This window comes from Pan troglodytes, chromosome 1 (genome assembly GCF_028858775.2).
Source record: "Pan troglodytes isolate AG18354 chromosome 1, NHGRI_mPanTro3-v2.0_pri, whole genome shotgun sequence".
NCBI classification, from domain to species: domain Eukaryota; kingdom Metazoa; phylum Chordata; class Mammalia; order Primates; family Hominidae; genus Pan; species Pan troglodytes.
Genome location: NC_072398.2, coordinates 97303635 through 97323034, shown reverse-complemented (window position 1 = coordinate 97323034; position 19400 = coordinate 97303635). Strand labels below are relative to the sequence as shown.

At 41.8% G+C, this 19400-nt stretch overlaps 1 protein-coding gene across 3 annotated transcripts in view; it reads right to left on the bottom strand.

The window, feature by feature from the left end:
• The window catches only part of THEM4 (thioesterase superfamily member 4), a 36147-nt gene that overhangs the window by 8371 nt on the left and 8376 nt on the right, over positions 1 to 19400 (bottom strand). For 2 of the 3 annotated variants that reach the window (XM_063797427.1, XM_063797432.1), the window contains 4 exons: positions 13460 to 13906; positions 12570 to 12756; positions 6781 to 6940; positions 5839 to 5949 (listed from right to left, as the gene is read on the bottom strand). In XM_063797427.1, the coding sequence (XP_063653497.1) occupies positions 5839 to 5949; positions 6781 to 6940; positions 12570 to 12756; positions 13460 to 13528 (527 nt within the window). In that variant the 5' untranslated portion in view covers positions 13529 to 13906. The remainder of the gene's footprint in view (positions 1 to 5838; positions 5950 to 6780; positions 6941 to 12569; positions 12757 to 13459; positions 13907 to 19400) is intronic. The other variant, XM_513806.6, reaches the window with a different exon arrangement.

Genomic DNA, 19400 nt, shown 5'->3' with positions numbered 1-19400 from the left:
GCTTCATTTAACATATTAAGCTGCTAGCTCTGAATACATTAACTGTGATCCTCAAAATATCTCTTTAAGAAAAGTATTATTGTCTTTGGTTAATGGATGAGGAAACTGAGGCCCAGAGAGGTTAGGTAATTTGCTAAAGCTGTATGGCTATTTGGTGGCACACATGGGATTCAAATCCCCAACAGTCTGATTCAAAGTTCTGCTTCCCATTTTGCATTTGAGCTTGTTTTATCTGCCAAATGACTTAGTTGAGGTGGGCATGTTGACGTATTTATGGGATATATCTCAATACCGCACTAGAACAATGGAGCTGGTGACTAATTTAGTGTTTTTAGTAATACAACCACCACCACCATCACCGAGCATATGGATCTGACAAATGAACTCTTGATTAAATTTCAATGGAAGGGGAAAATAACTTGTAGGGAGAAATGATTTGAAGGTTTACTGGGCTGTAAGATTATAAAAATCATGAGAGTTTGCATTAGTTTATTTTCATGCTACTATAAAGAACTACCTGAGACTGGGTAATTTATAAAGAAAAGAGGTTTAATTGACTCACAGTTCTGCATGGCTGGGGAGGCTTCAAGAGACTTACAATCACAGCAAAGGTGAAGGGAAAGGGGAAGGGGAAGCAAGGCACGTCTTACATGGTGGCAGGAGAGAGAGAGAGAGAGAGTGCAAGGGGGGATCTGTCAAATGCTTTTATTTATTTATTTCTTTATTTTTGAGATGGAGTCTTGCTCTGTTGCCCAGGCTGGAGTGCACTGGCGCAATCTCGGCTCACTGCAACTCTCAGGTTCAAGCAATTCTCCTGCCTCAGCCTCCTGAGTAGCTAGGATTATAGGCATACACCACCATGCCCAGCTAATTTTTTTTTTGCATTTTCAGTAGAGATGGAGTTTCACCATGTTGATCAGGCTGGCCTTGAACTCCTGATCTCAGGTGATCCACTCACCTTGGCCTCCCAAAATGCTGGGATTACAGGCTTGAGCCACGGTGCCCAGCCTGCCAAACACTTTTAAACCATCAGATTTCATAAGAACTCACTATCACTAGAACAGCATGGGGGAAACTGCCCCCATGATCCAGTCACCTCTCACCAGGTCCCTCCCTTGACATATGGGGATTACAATTCTAGATGAGATTTGGGTGGCGACACAAAGCCAAACCATATCAGAGTTATAAAATGTCTAACTAAATTGTTAGTGAAAATAAAGGATTTAATTGTGCTTTTTTTTTTTTTTTGAGATGGAGTCTCGCTCTGTTGCCCAGGCTGGAGTGCAGTGGCATGATCTCGGCTCATTGCAACCTCCCAGGTTCAAGCGATTCTCCTGCCTCAGCCTCCCAAGTAGCCTGGCCTTAACTGTGCATTTTAAGGAAACAAGCACTGGGCACGATGGCTCACACCTGTAATCTCAGCACTTTGGGAGGCTGAGGTGGGTGGATCACCTGAGGTCAGGAGTTTGAGACCAGCCTGGCCAATATGGTGAAACCTCGTCTCTACTAAAAATACAAAAATTAGCCAGGTATGGTGGCCTATGCCTGTAATCCCAGCTACTTGGGAGGCTAAGGCAGGAGAATCGCTTGAACCCAGGAGGTAGAGGTTGCAGTTAGCTGAGATTGCGCCACTGCACTCCAGCCTGGGTGGCAGAGTGAGACTCTGTCTCAAAATAATAAATAAATAAATAAATAAATAAATAAATAAAGGAAGGAAGAAGCTTCCAGAATGTGTTGGCTACAAATTAGAAACACAGTGCCACAAGATTATTAAAGTGATCTGAGCTTCTGATTAAAAAAAAATACAGAATGAAAAGCAATCGAAACTGTAAAAAGCAAACAAAACCCAGAAGCCTAGGGATTGTCATTTTCCCTTTTCAAGAAAACTATTGAGTGTATTTTTAAAGCTTTCTTTTAAATTCTTGCAGTGGAGTGATATTTAGAAGTAACTCCTGTGTTATCTATCCACAAGAATTCACATTTACCCCTCTTGTTCTTACATCAGTCAGGTATCAAAGAAACCTTTCTATATAGACTGCCCACAAGGCGGGGTAGTTATAATAGGAAAATGGAGAGAAAGAAATGACATTCCACAGCTTTTGAGTTTCTAGCAAATTCAGAGGAAATGTTCTGACCTTTACCAGCATACCTTTTTATCAGGGTAATTTCTTCAGTTCTATATTTCTGTTCACTTTCAGCTGTGTTTAAATAGTCCTTTAACCTAGTCACTGAGGTATTTTTTTGTTTTTAAACAATTACACTTTCATTTCCTTTTTTTTTTTTTTTTTTTTTTTTTGAGATGGAGTCTCACTCTGTCGCCCAGGCTGGGGTACAATGGTGCAATCTCAGCTCACTGCAACCTCTGCCTCCTGGGTTCAAGTGATTCTCCTGCCTCAGCCTCCCAAGTAGCTGAGATTACAGGTGTGCACCACCACGCCCAGCTAATTTTTGTATTTTCAGTAGAGACGGGGTTTCACCATGTTGGTCAGGCTAGTCTCAAACTCCTGACCTTGTAATCTGCCCATCTCAGCCTCCCAAAATGTTGGGATTACAGGCGTGAGCCACCACGCCCGGCCTACAATCTCATTTCTCAAAGTTTTATTAGGTTCTGTGGCAAACCTGCCTAATAATTTTTATAGTTTATCATTGTTTTCTCTTTTTGTGATTTCATCTTTTATTTATTTATTTATTTATTTATTTTTCTGATGGAGTATCGCTCTGTTGCCCAGGCTGGAGTGCAGTGGCACAATCTTGGCTCACTGCAGCCTCCATCTCCCAGGTTCAAGCGATTCTTCTGCCTCAGCCCCCCAAATAGCTGGGATTACAGGCACGTGCCACCACACCTGGGTAATTTCTGTATTTTTAGTAAAGTCAGGGTTTTGCCATGTTGACCAGGGTGGTCTTGAACTCCTGACCTCAGGTGATCCACCCGCCTTGGCCTCCCAAAGTGCTGGGATTACAGGCGTGAGCCACTGTGCCCAGTCTTATCTTTTATTTCTTTGAACATCTCATACTTTATTCATTTATATTGTGTATTTGATTATCATAATATCTTAGATCCCTGAGTTCTAAATCTTATTTATTGTTTCTGTTGACAGTCACCCTTGGTAGTTTCTTTCCTTGTGTATTTGGTACAGGATCTACTTGTTTTGAAGGAGGAATGTCCTTTAGCATTTCTTGTTTGCCATGTTGCATGAAGAAATCGAATCAGGAGCTTCTCAACTCATGTGTCATGAATGGGTCATTGGCATGCTGAGATACTTACCCTTTCAGCTGGCTTGTCATCACTAGTTTGACCTGCTTTGTCTATTTATCTTAATGTGCTAGGCACAAGGAAATAAATCAAGTGGGATATTTGGATCAGAGGGCTGGAAATTATTTGAAATCATTAAGGAATAATCTTGCTTCTTAAAGGAAGTAAGGTAGATTAAGGCATCTGATGATTAATTGACACTGCAAATTATTTTCAATTAAAATATAATCCCAGGTTGTTACCTGTAGCATCCTGAAGGACTGTCAAGTAATCATATTAAATTTAATGTTATTATTACTATTATTATGAACCTAAATAACTGTATACAAAAAAACAGAGAGTGATAAATATTAAATTCTAAACTACTTATAAAATCCAATACTTTATTCTGGTCTTTAGTCATCAACTAACAGAAGACAATGGAGGCTGTGTGTTGTAGTGAAGAGCATCAGATTTGGTGTCATAAGATGTGAGTTCTAATTCTGACTAAATTGCTCTCTATCCATATGACTTCAGGTAAAACTTCTTTTCAGTATGTTTTCCAATTGTGGGGAACAAATGAACAGCAATGCAACTGATTTTTGTGGATGGTTTATTGGGTGGGACAAACACTAAGCATAGAGTTTGGCAGGTTCTGTTTCCCATTTTGCATTTGAGTATGTGCTTAAGACACAAACACTTTTTGAGATAAACAGCAATCTAAATACTTTGTTTCAGCTTGTTTTCAAAGTAACCGTTTACATTTATTTTTTAGGAACGATGTTGTACTTCATTATTCAACTTTATTTGAACATGGAAAAATATTTTTAAAAACATGGGACATGGAAAAATATAAAAAATTTAATTTTTAATATATTCTTTATCATGTTAAGAAAACCCAGATTTCTAGAATCTAATTTATAGTTATAACTAATATGAAATATTGACCATCTGTAAATATGTCAACTTTCCCCAAATTAATCTCTAGAATCAATGTAATTGCTATTAAAATCATTAAAAGGAGGTACAATGACAATCTGGGTTTAAAGGTTAAAAATCTAAGGCACAACTAGGAATAGAAAGAAACTCTCTCAACATAATAAAGGCTATTTATGAAAACCCTACAACTAACATCATGCTGAATGGTAAAAGACTGAAACCTTTTCACTTAAGATCAGAAACAAGACAAGGATGCCCACTTTTGCCACTTCTATTCTACATGGTACTAGAAGTCCTAGCCAGAGCAATTAGGCAAGAAAAAGAAATCAAAGGTATTCAAATTGGAAAGGAAGAAGTACAAAGATCTGTTTACAAATGACATGACTTTGTATATAGAAAATCCTAAAGATTCCACAAAAACTGGTTAGAATGAATAAACAAATTCAGCAAAGCTGCAAGATGTAAAATCAACACAGAAAAAGCAGTTGCATTTCTATACACAAACAATGACTAATCCAAAAAGGAAATTAAGAAAACAATTAAGGCCAGGTGCAGTGACTCACATCTGTAATCCCAGCACTTTGGCAGGCCAAGGCAGGTGGATCACTTGAGGCCAGGAGTTTGAGATCAGCCTGGCCAACAAAGTGAAACACTGTCTCTACTGAAAATACAAAAAATTAGCCAGCTGTGGTGGTGCATGCCTGTAATACCAGCTACTTGGCAGGCTGAGGCATGAGAATAGCTTGAACCTGGGAAGTGGATGTTGCAATGAGCTGAGATCATGCCACCACACTCCAGCCTGGGCAATAAAGTGAGACTTTGTCTCAAAATAATAATAATAATAATAAAAAAATTAAAAATAAAAAAATCAAAAAGAATAAAATACATAGGAATAAACTTAACCAAAGAGCAAAAGTCTTATACACTGAAAACTACAAAACATTGATGAAAAAAATTAAAGACACAAATAAATAGAAAGACATCTGTGCCTGTGGACTGAAAGGACTCGGTGTTTTGTGTGTGTGTGTGTGTTTTTGTTGTTGTTGTTTTTTTTACAGTTGGGGTCTTGTTGCCCACCCTGGAGTGCAGTGGCATGATCCTAGCTCACTGTAGCCTTGAACTCCTGGGCTCAAGCAATCCTCTCAAGAAGCTAGGACTACAGACATGCACTGCTGGGCCCAGCTAAATTTTTAAAAAATTAATTTTGTTATGTAGTAGATGTTGGTGCTCCACCCAGAGCCCCTTGGATCCTTTCTTCACTTGTTTTGGTTATTTTCCCTAGAGTCTGCTTTGCTCAAACACAGAGACCCTTAGAAGTACTTGGAAATTTATGGTCCCTGGGATGGCCCTGATCCTATGACCAATACATGCGAGAGTATAAAGACTCTAGCTCCCTCATCTGAGATGGAGAAAATTCTGAGGCATAAATTTCATTCTAGAGCTCCCTTGTATGATCTGGCTAAAGCTATGCTTTGCTGGACTTTTGAGAGTTCAGCCTTGGTTGACTTCTTCATCTTCCCCGTCCTGCTTCTCCCACTCCCTTGCTAGTTTCCTCTGGGAGCACTTCTTTAATAATCACTTGAACACAAATTATGGTGTCAAGATCTGCAACTGGGAACCTGACTTAACAACACCTAAGGATAAATAGAGAATTACTGTGAATTTACCTTTTATAATTGATGTTGAGATTGGCAGTCATGACGATTCCCCCAGCCATCATTGCACACATACCAACAGTAGAATCAATCATGGTTGCAATGGCACCTCCATGAATGAATCTAGTTACAACAGGAGTGGAGGAGAAATGTTTTCAGAAGTTCTGAAGATAGAGAGCCTCTTGAAAGAGAAAAATTATCCAAGCATCTTCACACAATTTACTTATGAAAGGTCCACTTAGCCCATGTTCAGTGTACTGAATGCCAAATACTATCTATGTCCCCAACTTTGTTTTGTTCATAGCATAATAATATAGTCTTAAGTATTTGTAATAAAACCAGAACTTAATAGTAACCAGATCGCAAGCAAGCAAAAAGCTAAAATGTAATTTAGAAAATTTATATTATGTTTTTATTATTAGTCAAGTGTGGTGTCATGTGCCTGTAGTTCTGGCTACTCGGGAGACTGAGGTGAGAGGATTGCTTGAGCCCAGGAGTTCGAGGCTGCAGTGAGCTATGATTATGCCACTGCACTTCAGCCTGGGCAAAAGAGCAAGGCCTTGTCTCACAAAACAAAACAAACTATACATATTCATTGTTTAGAAATGTAGGTAATGCAAATATGAAAAAAAAGAAAAAAAATTTAGGACCCATAATACTACCCACCTAGTCAGTGACAAGCCACTGTTAACACATTAATGATATGCTCTCAAATTATACTCTATTGCCCTATGCCCTATAATATTATAATGCTCATATATATAAATATTTAATCAATATTAATAATATAGATAAGATGTCCTTTAATAATATATTATAAACATCTTTCCATGTCAATAAATATACATCTATGTGACCATTTGAAAATCTTTATTGTAGTCCATGTACAGGACACATGGGGGCAGTGTAAGATAAAAATCTTTTAGATCCACACTTTCAGGCTATCATTCTTACCCAGGTGGTCCTTCCAGGTAAGGGCCTCCTTGAAATAAGCAAACCATCCTTTTCTCAATGTCATTGTAGAACATCACGTATTCAAAGCCCAGGCCATCATCAAAGCTTCTGGTGAAGAGCTGGGCCTGTGACATTTGTTCTTCTTTCATAAGCTTTGGGTCTATAGAAAATGAGGTGGATGGCAAATGAGAAACAAGGGTGAGAGAAATGCCATGGCAGAGCCAAGCACCTGTACCCTGCTAGAATCACATGTCAATAGATGATTGATTCAAATGTCCACAGGGTGCAAAATTGAAAGGAATGGGAGGGTCTCAATGAAACAGAAGATAGGATCTTTGCCCTTGTGGAATTAACAGTCCAACTGGGGACAGAGTAAACAGACATGAAATCAAAACGAAGTACCCACACATGGCAATCAGGAATATAGTATATAAACGCTAACAATATACTGAATAAAATGGTACGGTAAAGACGGAAATCCTTCTTGGAAGAACTGTGGTTTAAATGCAATTTACAGAAAATAAAAAATGTAACAGAAAGGAGGTTTCCCTGGCCGACATGAGTTGAGTCTGAATCAGCAACAGGGTCAGTTCAGCCCAACACTCATGTGATTGTGACTCTAAGCCCCCAAAACTGGCAGTGAGAACCATTAGGGTTCATGAAATCAGATTGTGGGTTGTAACCAGGCTTCCCTTTTTTTTTTTTTTTTTTGACAGAGTTTCGCTCTTATTGCCCAGGCTGTAGTGCAATGGCGTGATCTCAGCTCACCGCAACCTCCGCCTCCCGGGTTCAAGCGATTCTCCTGCCTCAGCCTCCTGAGTAGCTGGGATTACAGGCGCCCACCACCATGCCTGACTAATTCTGTATTTTTAGTAGAGACGGGGTTTCTCCGTGTTGGTCAGGCTGGTCTTGAACTCCCGAACTCAGGGATCCGCCTGCCTTGGCCTCCCAATGTGCTGGGATTATAGGCGTGAGCCACAGCGCCCGGCCATTAACCAGGCTTTAAAAAGAAACAGAACACTTAGTTAACAGAACCATATACTCTGGGTAAGTAATAGTGCACTTGTTTAGACACAGTTTTTTTTTCACTTACACAACTGTGAGCAAGTTGGGGGAACTGGATTGAATCAAAATATAGGTCACTTCAAAATAAAGATTGAAAGCCATTGCTCTCAAGAAATAGTGCATTTATCCTTTTGTATCTATTTTAAAATTTAATCCCCCTACTCACCTTTCTTTCATAGCTCATCATGATTTGCCATATATAAAACTGTTTATTTCTATTGAATTTATATTTACAAACGTGGAAAAGGATACAGATGAGAAGATCCAGGAGAAGTGGGGAGAGGGACAGGAAGGATGCATTTGAATTAGGTCATGAGCATCTCAGGGCAGGCACCCTGTCTTTTAGACTTTGCATACCCAACAAATGGCACAGATGTGCACATACTATATACACTTAAGCAGTTGTTGAGTGAATTGATGGTTTAGAAGGACAGACAAGGAAACTTAAAATTGGGGATCAGTATTATGGTGCAGTGGAAAGAACCTTGGCCCGTGAGTTGGGAAAATTAAATTATTGGCCTACCTCTGGCCTAGAACTCACTCTTTTGCACTACACTTTATCCATACAATGAGGAGATAAAACAAAATGAGCTCTAAGATCTCTTCCAACTCTGACATTCCAGGACTTCAGGATAAGATAGGTGTTAAGCGCTTATAATTGTTTTACTTAGGAGTTCGAGATTTCTGGTCTAGATTGGCAAACCTTGAGCTTATTTCATAAAAATGAGAAAAATAAGGTCTGGGTTGAGTTAAAATGTAGGTCATTTCAAAATAAAGACCAAAAGCTACTACTCTCAAGAGGATGCATTTGTCCTTTGTGATGGTGAAAGAAGTTTGTTGGAAATGCAGAATCTCAGGTTCTACTTCTGACCTTCTGAAGCAGAACTTGCATTTTAACAAGATTCCTAGGTGCTTCATATTCATTTTTAAGTCTGAAAGGCAAGAGTATTTTAAGAAATGGGATAGCACTGAAAATAGCATTGGAATAACATGATGAGATTTGCATTTTGAATCATTCTGACAGTTGAGTGGAAGAAGGGCTTTGAGGAGGATAAGAATGGAGACAGGAGATGAGACTACAAAAATCACAATCACCAAACTTATCTGCTAGATGGGGTGATTTTCTCTAGCAATGCTTAATTATGTGAAAGCCAGTTCAAAGTAAAGATGGCAGATGGTTGGATTCATCCAGGGCTGGGGTTTTCCTAGGTTAGGTGGGCTACAGAAGTTCAGATAGATGAGGGCTATGGGACCATGAGAAAGTAAAGGATTCAATGAACTCAGAAGGTCTTAATGAAATAACAATTGTTTCTGAGGGGCCTTTGAACAAGTAAGCTGCTGAAAGGAAAAATGCTGTCATCAGAAAACAGGATGTTTAAATGTATGCATTTGGAGGCTGTGTACTGTCTGAAGATAAGGCTCGAGATGTTCATGGGAGTGTGTGGCTGGGGCTGGGGGATAAGAAAAGTTCATAGGTGATGAGGAAGCACATAAACTGAGGAGCCACTGTGTGGATGCTCGAGTTGCTGAGGATACTGAATGGAGTTGGGTAGACAGCGGACCAGCTGCTGAAATACTCAACACTGAGGGAGAGGTTGACAGATGACAGCAACAAGGAGGAGAAGAAGAAGAGGGTGACAAAGTTAGATGGTATAAACTCAAAGAAACAGAGGTTTTTTGTTTTTGTTTTTTTTTGAGACAGAATCTTGCTCTGTCACCCAGGCTTGTCTCAAACTCCTGGCCTCAAGTGATCTGCCACTTTGGCCTCCCAAAGTGTTGAGCCACTGTGCCCAGCCCAGAGGGCTTTTTAAGATGAGGGGAAGTAATGGTTTGAAAACAAGTGTGGGTAGCAAAGAGGATCTCAAACTCCTCTTGATTCTGAGAGGGTCAAATTTTAGTCAAGAGCGAATGAGGGTTGGATGAAGAAATGAGCAAAATGTAGGAATGGAACCCTGGAAAACATTGACATTTAAGGAGCAAGTAGAAGGAGGAGGGAAGATTGGTCTGAAAGGTTTATGAAAGCCAAAAGAAAATGTTTCAATGAGAATGAGACAGGGAGGTCTAGTACAGTAAGTGCTGAAGAATGCACACTGAATTTGGCACTTCCGTCACTAGTGGCTTCAATGAAGACATTTCAGTAGAGCTGTGAGGGTAGAAGCCAGATCGTGCTGGGATAAGGACAGTCAGTTGTGTGATGTGCTAACAGTTGGAAGAGAATAAGTAATATAAACTACACATTTTTCCTCTTCATTTATAAAACAGAATAATTCTTCCCTCGAGATATATCAGAGATTCTGCAAAGAAACTTAAGAACTCTATAATTTTTCTTGATTAGTTTTATTTTTGTTTTATTCATTCCTTCAGTAAATACTAAAGTATCTACCATGAGGAAACTGAGGCACAGAAAGGTAAAGTGCCTTGCTCAAAGTTGCACAGCTTTAAATTGTGGAACCAGAATTTGAACCCAGGCACTAAATTTCAACCATTTAATTAAGAAGTTGTCAACTTCTGGATGGTCTCTAAAGCTGAGAGACTGCATGAGATTACCAATGGAGTGTGGAGAAGAGAGGAGTACTAAGGACTGAGACTTGAGGGCACCCCAACATGAAGGGTTTGAGGATGGGGAAGAACCAGCCCAAGAAACTGAAAAGGAGGCACCAGTGAAGTGGAGAATGTGGTGTCCTGGAAGTTATGTTCAAATAGAAAGGAGTCAACAGCTGTGCCAAAAGCTGAGAGGTTAGCGGACTCAGCAACATGAAGGTCACTGGTACCTTTGGCAAGAGCTGTTTTGAGGGAGTGGGTTCAAGATAGGCTGGGCACAGTGGCTCATGCCTGTAATCCCCGCACTTTGGGAGGCTAAGGTGGGGCAGATCACTTGAATTTAGGAGTTCGAGACCAGCCAGGCCAACATTGTGAAACCCTGTCTCTATTAAAAATATAAAAATAAGCCGGGTGTGGTGGCATGCACCTGTAATCCCAGCTACTTGAGAGGTTGAGGTGGGAGAATCACTTGAACCCGGGAGGAGGAGGTTGCAGTGAGCCAAGGTCACGCCACTGCATTCCAGCCTGAGTGACTCAGTGAGACTCATTCTCAAAACCAAAAAAAAAAAAAAGACAAAAAAACAACAAAACAAAAAAACCCTAAACAAAAGAGAGAGAGAGAGAGACTGGGAAGAGAGAAATGCAGTTGTGGCATGTTTATATGCTGATACGAAACATCTAGCAGAGATGGATGTCCTTCAGTAGGCCAAAGAAAATGGAATGCAGCGCACAAATGGAAGGCTTGGTCTCCCTAAGAGTGTGGATGGTTCACTCACAGCAGGAAGAAGCAGAACATCAGGCACAGATGCAGGGAGGAGGATATGTGAGGCAATGGGAGACTGGGAGTTCTCTTCTGACTGCTTTTATTTTCTCTTAGTGAGATAGGAAGCGAGACCAACTGAGGGTGAGAAGGGAAAGTATTAGAGGCATAGGAAGAAAGAAAAAGGCAGAAAATACTCATCCAGTAAGGGAGGAGAGTGAATAAACTAGGGAAACATGAAGTATGGTTGTTGGGCAATATTGAGAGCCTTCTTTTTCTCTTTTTTTTTTTGTAGGGGGGGAGACAGTCTCACTCTGTTGCCCAGGATGGAGTGCAGTGGCGTGATCTCAGCTCACTGCAACCTCTGCCTCCTGGATTCAAATAATTCTTCTGCCTCAGCCTCCCAAGTAGCTGGAATTACAGGTCCTCGCCACGAGGCCCAACTAATTTTTTTTGTATTTTTAGTAGAGACGAGGTTTCACCATGTTGGCCAGGCTGGTCTTAAACCCCTGACCTCAAGTGATCCGCCCGCCTCAGTCTCCCAAAGTGCTGGGATTATAGGCATGAGCCACGGTTCCTGGCCCAAGGGCCTTCTTAAAAGTCAGTTAAAAAAAACCAACCACCACCTAAAGATGTGTTTGGATGATTAAAAGATAATGAGTAACTCAGAAATATCTGTGAATGATTCAAATGTACTATAATGATGGATATCTGTCATTACACAGTTGTTAAAACCCACGGAAAACATAATACGAAGAGTGAACCCTAAAACAAACTATGGACCTTAATTAAGAATAACATATCAATATTGGCTCATCAATTGTAACAAATACACCACAGTGAGATGTTAATAATAGGAGAAATTAGGGGTGGGGAGGGGATAAAGGGTATATGGGAACTCTCTGTACTTTAGGCTAATTTTTCTATAAAATTATAATGCTAAAAAAGTATATTAGTAAAAAAACACAGAAGGATAGGAATTGCCATGTGTGTGTTTTGGGTGTTGGGTGGGTTGCCCTGGGGATTTAGATACTGGGAGATGTGGGTGTAACCTGAGTGTTCTAAGCTTCTTAGGGTGATATAACCAGATATGGGATAAAGGGTGAAATGAGATTAGATGACAGCCTCAAGACAGAGAGGTGATGAGGTTGTAGGAGGGTGGAAGCTCTCTGGGGCCCTTTCTTCACTCTTGCTAATGGTGATAAGAATGCCAGGGTGGGAGCAGTCTTATTCTTGACAATAGGCTTTATGCTCTCCAATCTGCAAAATTTATTGTGATTTCTGGTCTATAAAATTGGTGACTATAGAACCATAATCCTGCATTATATTCTTTCTTTTTTTCAGGTAGTAACTAGTACTTCAATCTGTTCTTAGCTTTATATTTGATGCTCAGATATATTAATGGGAAAATGGCTGTTTCTACCAAGAAAACGGGTTTTGAAGTCTTGAATCCTTTCAGTAGGTGTACGTTTATATGAAGGCAAACGTTTCCAGGAGCCATCTTCACATTTCTTCATAAACTGGTCAAAGAGCAGTCTTAGGTCCTTGTTCCAGCTGGGGTTGGGGACAGAACAGTCCTTAAGAATGACTTCCTCAGAAGAAAATGACCTCTAAAAGACAGAAGAAAAAGAAAAGTAAGTAATGGGAGGTGCATTCTATTTCATAACATATTCTCCCAATTTCTAAGATTATCTTGCTGCTTTTCTTCTCCCCATAAGCTTGTCACTTCAAAATGGAAGGGAATTTCAGGGATCACCTGGTCCAACCTCCTTGGGAAAATGAGAGACTGAGAGAGGGAAAATGATTTGCTCAACATCACCCAGCGAGCTATTGACAGAGCCAGGATTATGCTCAGGTCTGCTGATTCCATTCTTTTTTTCCAGACTTTAATCAAGCACAGGTAAGCCCAGCACACTAGAAATGGAGGTTAAGAACAGGCATTATCTTCCATGTTGAAAGTGCTTCCAGTGGCTATGCACAGGAAGTTAGGGGATAAGGGAGAAGTACTCATCTAGGATTAGGGGTTCAGGAAGGGGTCCTTTGACTTGAATATTGATTAGATAAGCAGAAATTAGCCAGCTGGAAAAAGTATTACAGGCAAAAAAAAAAAAACACTGGAATATAGTTTGGATGTGTGTTCCCGCTCAAATCTCATATTGAAATGTAATCCCCAAAGTTGGAGGTGGGCCCTGGTGGGAGGTGAATGGATCATGGGGGTGAATTTCTCATGAACGGTTTAGCACCATCCTCCTCGGTACTGTCCTCATGATAGTGAGTTCTCATGAGATCTGGTTGTTTAAAAGTGTATAGTACCTTGTGCCTTGCACTCTTGCTCTTGCTGTGTCCATGTGAAGTGCCTGCTCCTGCTTTGCCTTCTGCCATGACTGTAAGTTTTCTTGCTTCTTTTTTTTGAGACAGAGTCCCACTCTGTTGTCCAGGTTGGAGTGCAGTGGCGCGATCTTGGCTCACTGCAACCTCCACCTCCTGGGTTCAAGTGATTCTCCTGCCTCAGCCTTCTGAGTAGCTGGAGTTACAGGTGCCCCCCCACCACACCCGGCTAATTTTTGTATTTTTAGTAGGGATGAGGTTTCACCATGTTGGACAGGCTGGTCTTGAACTTCTGACCTCAGGTGATCTGCCCACCTCGGCCTCCCCAAGTGCTGGGATTACAGGAGTGAGCCACTGTGCCCGGCTGACTGTAAGTTTTCTGAGCCCTCCCCAGCAGCCAAGCAGATGCCACCATCATGCTTCATGTATAGCCTGTAGAAATGTGAGTCAATTAAACTTCTTTTCTTTATAAATTACGCAGTCTCAGGTATTTCTTTATAGCAATGTGAGAACAGCCTAATGCAGTGGGCAAAAGAGGCATGAAACAGTTTTGAGGGGCTTTATTACAATCATATGAAGTAGGTACTATTTATTATCCTCATTTTGCAGATGATGAAATTAAGGCCTAAAAGAAGTTTGGCATTATTAGGGTGCAAGAGTAGGGGCAGATGGCTGCAGAAATGCATGTAAAACCTTAACACGAAGCTAACTGGCTTGAATTGTATCTGCAGTGCTCTCTGAGGGATTTTAAATGGGGGGTAACATGATTAGATCTTTCCATAATATAAAAGATAGTGGGAGTGTCCAAGGTTGAAATCAGAGGGCCCTATTTGGAAGCTACTAGGGTAACTCAGGTGAGAAATCATGAGAGCATGAAGCAGAACTTGGTGACAATTTGGATAAGGAGGGTAAGGGAAAAAGAGAAATACAAGACCCAGTACCAGGATTCTGAATCCTGCAGTGAGGTGAATGACAGAGCCAATTACCAAAAAACATAGGAGAAAGAGGAGTAGGGAGCTCAGGGGACAAGTTTTTGGTGTCACAGTAACCACAACTTCCATCCATCTATTTCTGTAGCACCAAGCACTGCTATTACTCCAATGCCCAGGCAACAAATGGAACATTGCAGGGATCCTAGAGGACCTGGAAGACAAAGTGTGACTTACTCAGGAGCAGAACAAAGTGTATGCCCACAGACACTAGAAAGGAAAACTGGCTTTTTGGACTGCTGCAGTTATCTTGGAACATGTAGGATCACAGAAGCTATTAACTCCATGGCATTCTACTTTCAGCCACCCTTATCAATTCATTCAGATTTAATGTACCTACAATACACACACTGCACCATAAAACCAAAACGGGGAGGTCACAGTATGATGGGAGAACCAGCTTTCTGCTGACAGGGGCTGGCTCCAATGCTGGCTTGGTGGGAAGAATACAGAGAACCTGTCTCAAAAACTCTATGGAAGAAGAGACAGCCTGGCCTCCCAACCTATATCTTTCTTCCATGCTGGATGCTTCCTGCCCTCGAACATCGGACTCCAGGTTCTTCAGTTTTGGGACTCTGACTGGCTCTCCTTGCTCCTCAGCTTGCAGACAGCCTATTGTGGGACCTTGTGATCGTTCTTAATTATTGTAGGAACATAATACGTGTTGGATTGGGCAGAGTGATTCCTCCAACTTTTTTCAAAATCGTATTAGCTGAGCATGTGGAGGCTTGCATTGTGAATTTTAGTTCAAGATTGACTGCAAGAACCAGCAATCCCAAGAGGACCCACAGACCCTCTGAAGGAAGCGGACTACTCCTGCAGGACCGGGAGACATCCCAAATACTGTGAGTGCCCCAACTGTGGAATTGGGAAAGAAAGACCCTCCTCACCTGAACACACACCCCTACTGGAGAAGCTGGTCTGTCTGCAGGAGAAATTTCTGACTTTACCTGGAGCTGAGTCAAGTTAGAGAGCTAAGCTGAGCGAAATACAGGGGTAAGGGAAGCAGCAGAAAGGCCCTGGGAGCTCACTGGGTCCCCAAGCAGCCCATATCTGCCTGGCACCACAGGGATTCATCAGGAGGGTGGCCAAAGGAGCAGGGGGTAAAATTCCACAGGGAGAAGAAATTCTGCGGCTGAACTTTGTAACAGTTTGAACTGGGGAGAAGCTTCCTGGCCAGAACTCGGGGAGGGCGTGAACCCGGCTTGCAGACTTCACAGGTCGGGGAAGAACTAAAGCCCTTTTCTTTTGCAGCTGGGAGGTGGAAAGCCTCAGACAAGTTTTCAAGCCCGTCTTGCCCTCCACCTGGAAACAGACACGGGGATGTTGGAAGGGCATGGTGGGAGTGAGACCGGCCCTTCGGTTTGCATGGGAGCTGGGTGAGGCCTGTGACTGCCGGCTTTCCCCAACTTCCCTGACAACCTGTATGACTCAGCAGAGGCAGCCATAATTCTTCTAGGTACACAACTCCAGTGACCCGGGAATCTCACCGCCATCCCCCACAGAAGCTGCAGCAAGATCCCCCCAAGGAGAGTCTGAGCTCAGATGTGCCTAGCCCCAGCCCCAGGTGATGGTCCTTCCCTATCCACCCTGGTAGCAGAAGACAAAGGGCATATAATCTTGGGAGTTCTAGGGCGCCGCCCACCACCGGTCCCTCACCATACTGCTACAGCTGATGCTTTCTGGAAAGTGCCACCTCTTGGCAGGAGGCCAACCAGCACAAAAGTAGAGCATTAAACCAAAGCTAAGAACCCTCACAGAGTCCACTGCACCCTCTGCCACCTCCACCAGAAAAGGCACTGGTATTCATGGCTGGGAGACCCATAGACAGCTCACATCACAAGACTCTGTGCAGACAACTCCTAGTACCAACCCACAGCTGGGCAGACTCACTGGGTGGCTAGACCCAGAAGAGAGATAACAATCACTGTAGTTCGGCTCACAGGAAGCCACATCCACAGGAAAAGGGGGAGAGTACTACATCAGCGGAACACCCTGTGGAACACAAAAATCTGAACAACAGCCTTCAGCCCTAGACCTTCCCTCTGACAGAGTCTACCTACCCAAATGAGAAGGAACCAGAAAACCTACCCAGGTAATATGACAAAACAAGGCTTGTTGACACCCCCCAAAAATCACACTAGTTCACCAGCAATGGATTCAAACCAAGAAGAAATCCCTGATTTATCTGAAAAAGAATTCAGGAGGTTAGCTATTAAGGCAATCAGGGAGATACCAGAGAAAGGCAAAGCCCAATGCAAGGAAATCCAAAAAATGATACAAGAAGTGAAGGGAGGGCCAGGTGTGGTGACTCACGCCTGTAATCCCAGCACTTTGCGAGGCCAAGGTGGGCCGATCACAAAGTCAAGAGATTGAGACCATCCTGGCCAACATGGTGAAACCCCATCTCTACTAAAAATACAAAAATTAGCTGGGCATGGTGGCACACGCCTGTAGTTCCAGCTACTCGGGAGGCTGAGGCAGGAGAATTGCTTGAACCTGGGAGGTGGAGGTTGCAGTGAGCCAAGATTGTGCCACTGCACTCCAGCCTGGGCGACAGAGTGAGACTTTGTCAAAAAAAAAAAAAAAAAAAAAAAAGAAGGGAGAAATATTCAAGGAAATAGCTTAAAGAAAAAACAACAAAAAATTCAGGAAATTTTGGACACACTTTTAGAAATGCAAATTAACCTAATCCAACAAAGAGAAAAAGAACAAGAAAATATGAACAAAGCCTCCAAGAAGTCTGGGATTTTGTTAGACTACCAAACCTAAGAATAATTGGTCTTCCTGAGGAAGAGGACAATTCTAAAAGCTGGGAAAACATATTTGGGGGAATAATCGAGGAAAACTTCCCTGGTCTTGCTAGAGATCTAGACATGCAAACACAAGAAGCACAAAGAGCACCTGGGAAATTCATCACAAAAAGATCTGCACCCAGACACATTGTCATCAGGTTATCCAAAGCTAAGACAAAGGAAAGAATCTTAAGAGCTGTGAGAAAGAAGCACCAGGCAACCTATAAAGGAAAATCTATCAGCTTAACAGCAGATTTCTCAGCAGAAACCCTACAAGCCAGAAGGGATTGGGGCCCTATCTTCAGCCTCCTCAAACAAAACAATTATCAGCCAAGAATTCTGTATCCAGTGAAACTAAGTATCATATATGAACGAAGGATACAGTCCTTTTCAGACAAACAAATACTGAGAGAATTCGCCATTATCAAGCCACCATTACAAGAACTGCTAAAAGGAGCTCTAAATCTTGAAACAAATCCCAGAAACCCATCAAAACAGAACCTCTTTAAAGCATAAATCACACAGGACCTATAAAACAAAAATACAAGTTAAAAAGCAAAAACAAAAAATAAAAAAAAAACCCACAGTACACAGGCAACAAAGAGTACAATGAACACAATGGCACCTCACATTTCAATAATAACATTGAATGTAAATGGCCTAAGTGCTCCACTTAAAAGACACAGAACTGCAGAATGGATAAGAACTCACAAACCAACTATATGCTGTCTTCAAGAGACTCACCTAGCACATAAGGACTCAAATAAACTTAAAGAGTGGAAAAAGGCATTTCATGCAAATGGACACCAAAAGCAAGCAGAGATAGGTATCTATTCTTACATCAGACAAAACAAACTTTAAAGCAACAGCAGTCAAAAAAGACAAAGAGGGACATTATACAATGGTAAAAGGCCTTGTCCAAAAGGAAAATATCACAATCCTAAACATATATGCACCTAACACTGGAGCTCCCAAATTTATAAAACAATTACTAACAGACCTAAGAAATGAGATAGACAGCAACAAAATAATAGTGGGGGACTTCAATACTCCACTGAGAGCTGCTGGGGATAGGCCCCCAAATCTGGCCATAAACTGGCCCCAAAACTGGCCATAAACAAAATCTCTGCAGCACTGTGACATATTCGTGATGGCCATGATGCCCATGCTGAAGGTTGTGGGTTTACCGGAATAAGGGCAAGGAACACCTGGCCCAACCAGGGCAGAAAACCGCTTAAAGGTGTTCCTAAGCCACAAACAATAGCATGAGCAATCTGTGCCTTAAGGACATGTTCCTGCTGCAGATAACTAGCCAGAGCCCATCCCTTTGTTTTGGCCCATCCCTTTGTTTCCCCTAAGGAATACTTTTAGTAAATCTATAATCTATAGAAACAATGTTTATCACTGGCTTGCTGTCAATAAATATGTGGGTAAGTCTCTGTTAGGGGCTCTCAGCTCTGAAGGCTGTGAGACCCCTGATTTCCCACTCTACACCCTATATTTCTGTGTGTCTTTAATTCCTCCAGCACTGCTGGGTTAGGGTCTCCATAACTGAGCTGGTCTTGGCAGATAGCACTAGACAAGTCATCAAGACAGAAAGTCAACAAAGAAACAATGGATTTAAACTATACCTTGGAACAAATGGACTTAACAGATACATACAGAACATTTCATCCAACAACCACAGAATACACATTCTATTCAACAGTGCATGGAACTTTCTCCAAGACAGATCATGATAGGCCATAAACAAGCCTCCATAAATTTAAGAAAATTGAAATTATATCAAGCACTCTCTCAGACCACAGTGGAATAAAACTGGAAATCAACTCCAAAAAGGAACCTTCAAAACCATGCAAATAGGCCAGGCGCTGTGGCTCATGCCTGTAATCCCAGCACTTTGGGAGGCTGAGGTGGGAGGATCACCTGAAGTCAGGAGTTCGAGATCAGCCTGACTAACATGGCAAAACCCAGTCTCTACTAAAAATACAAAAATCAGCCAGGAGTGGTGGCATGCACCTGTAATCCCAGCTACTCAGGAGACCGAGGCAGGAGAACTGCCTGAACCCAGGAGGCAGAGGTTGCAGTGAGCTGAGATTGTGCCACTGCACTCCAGCCTGGGCAACAAGAGTGAAACTCTGT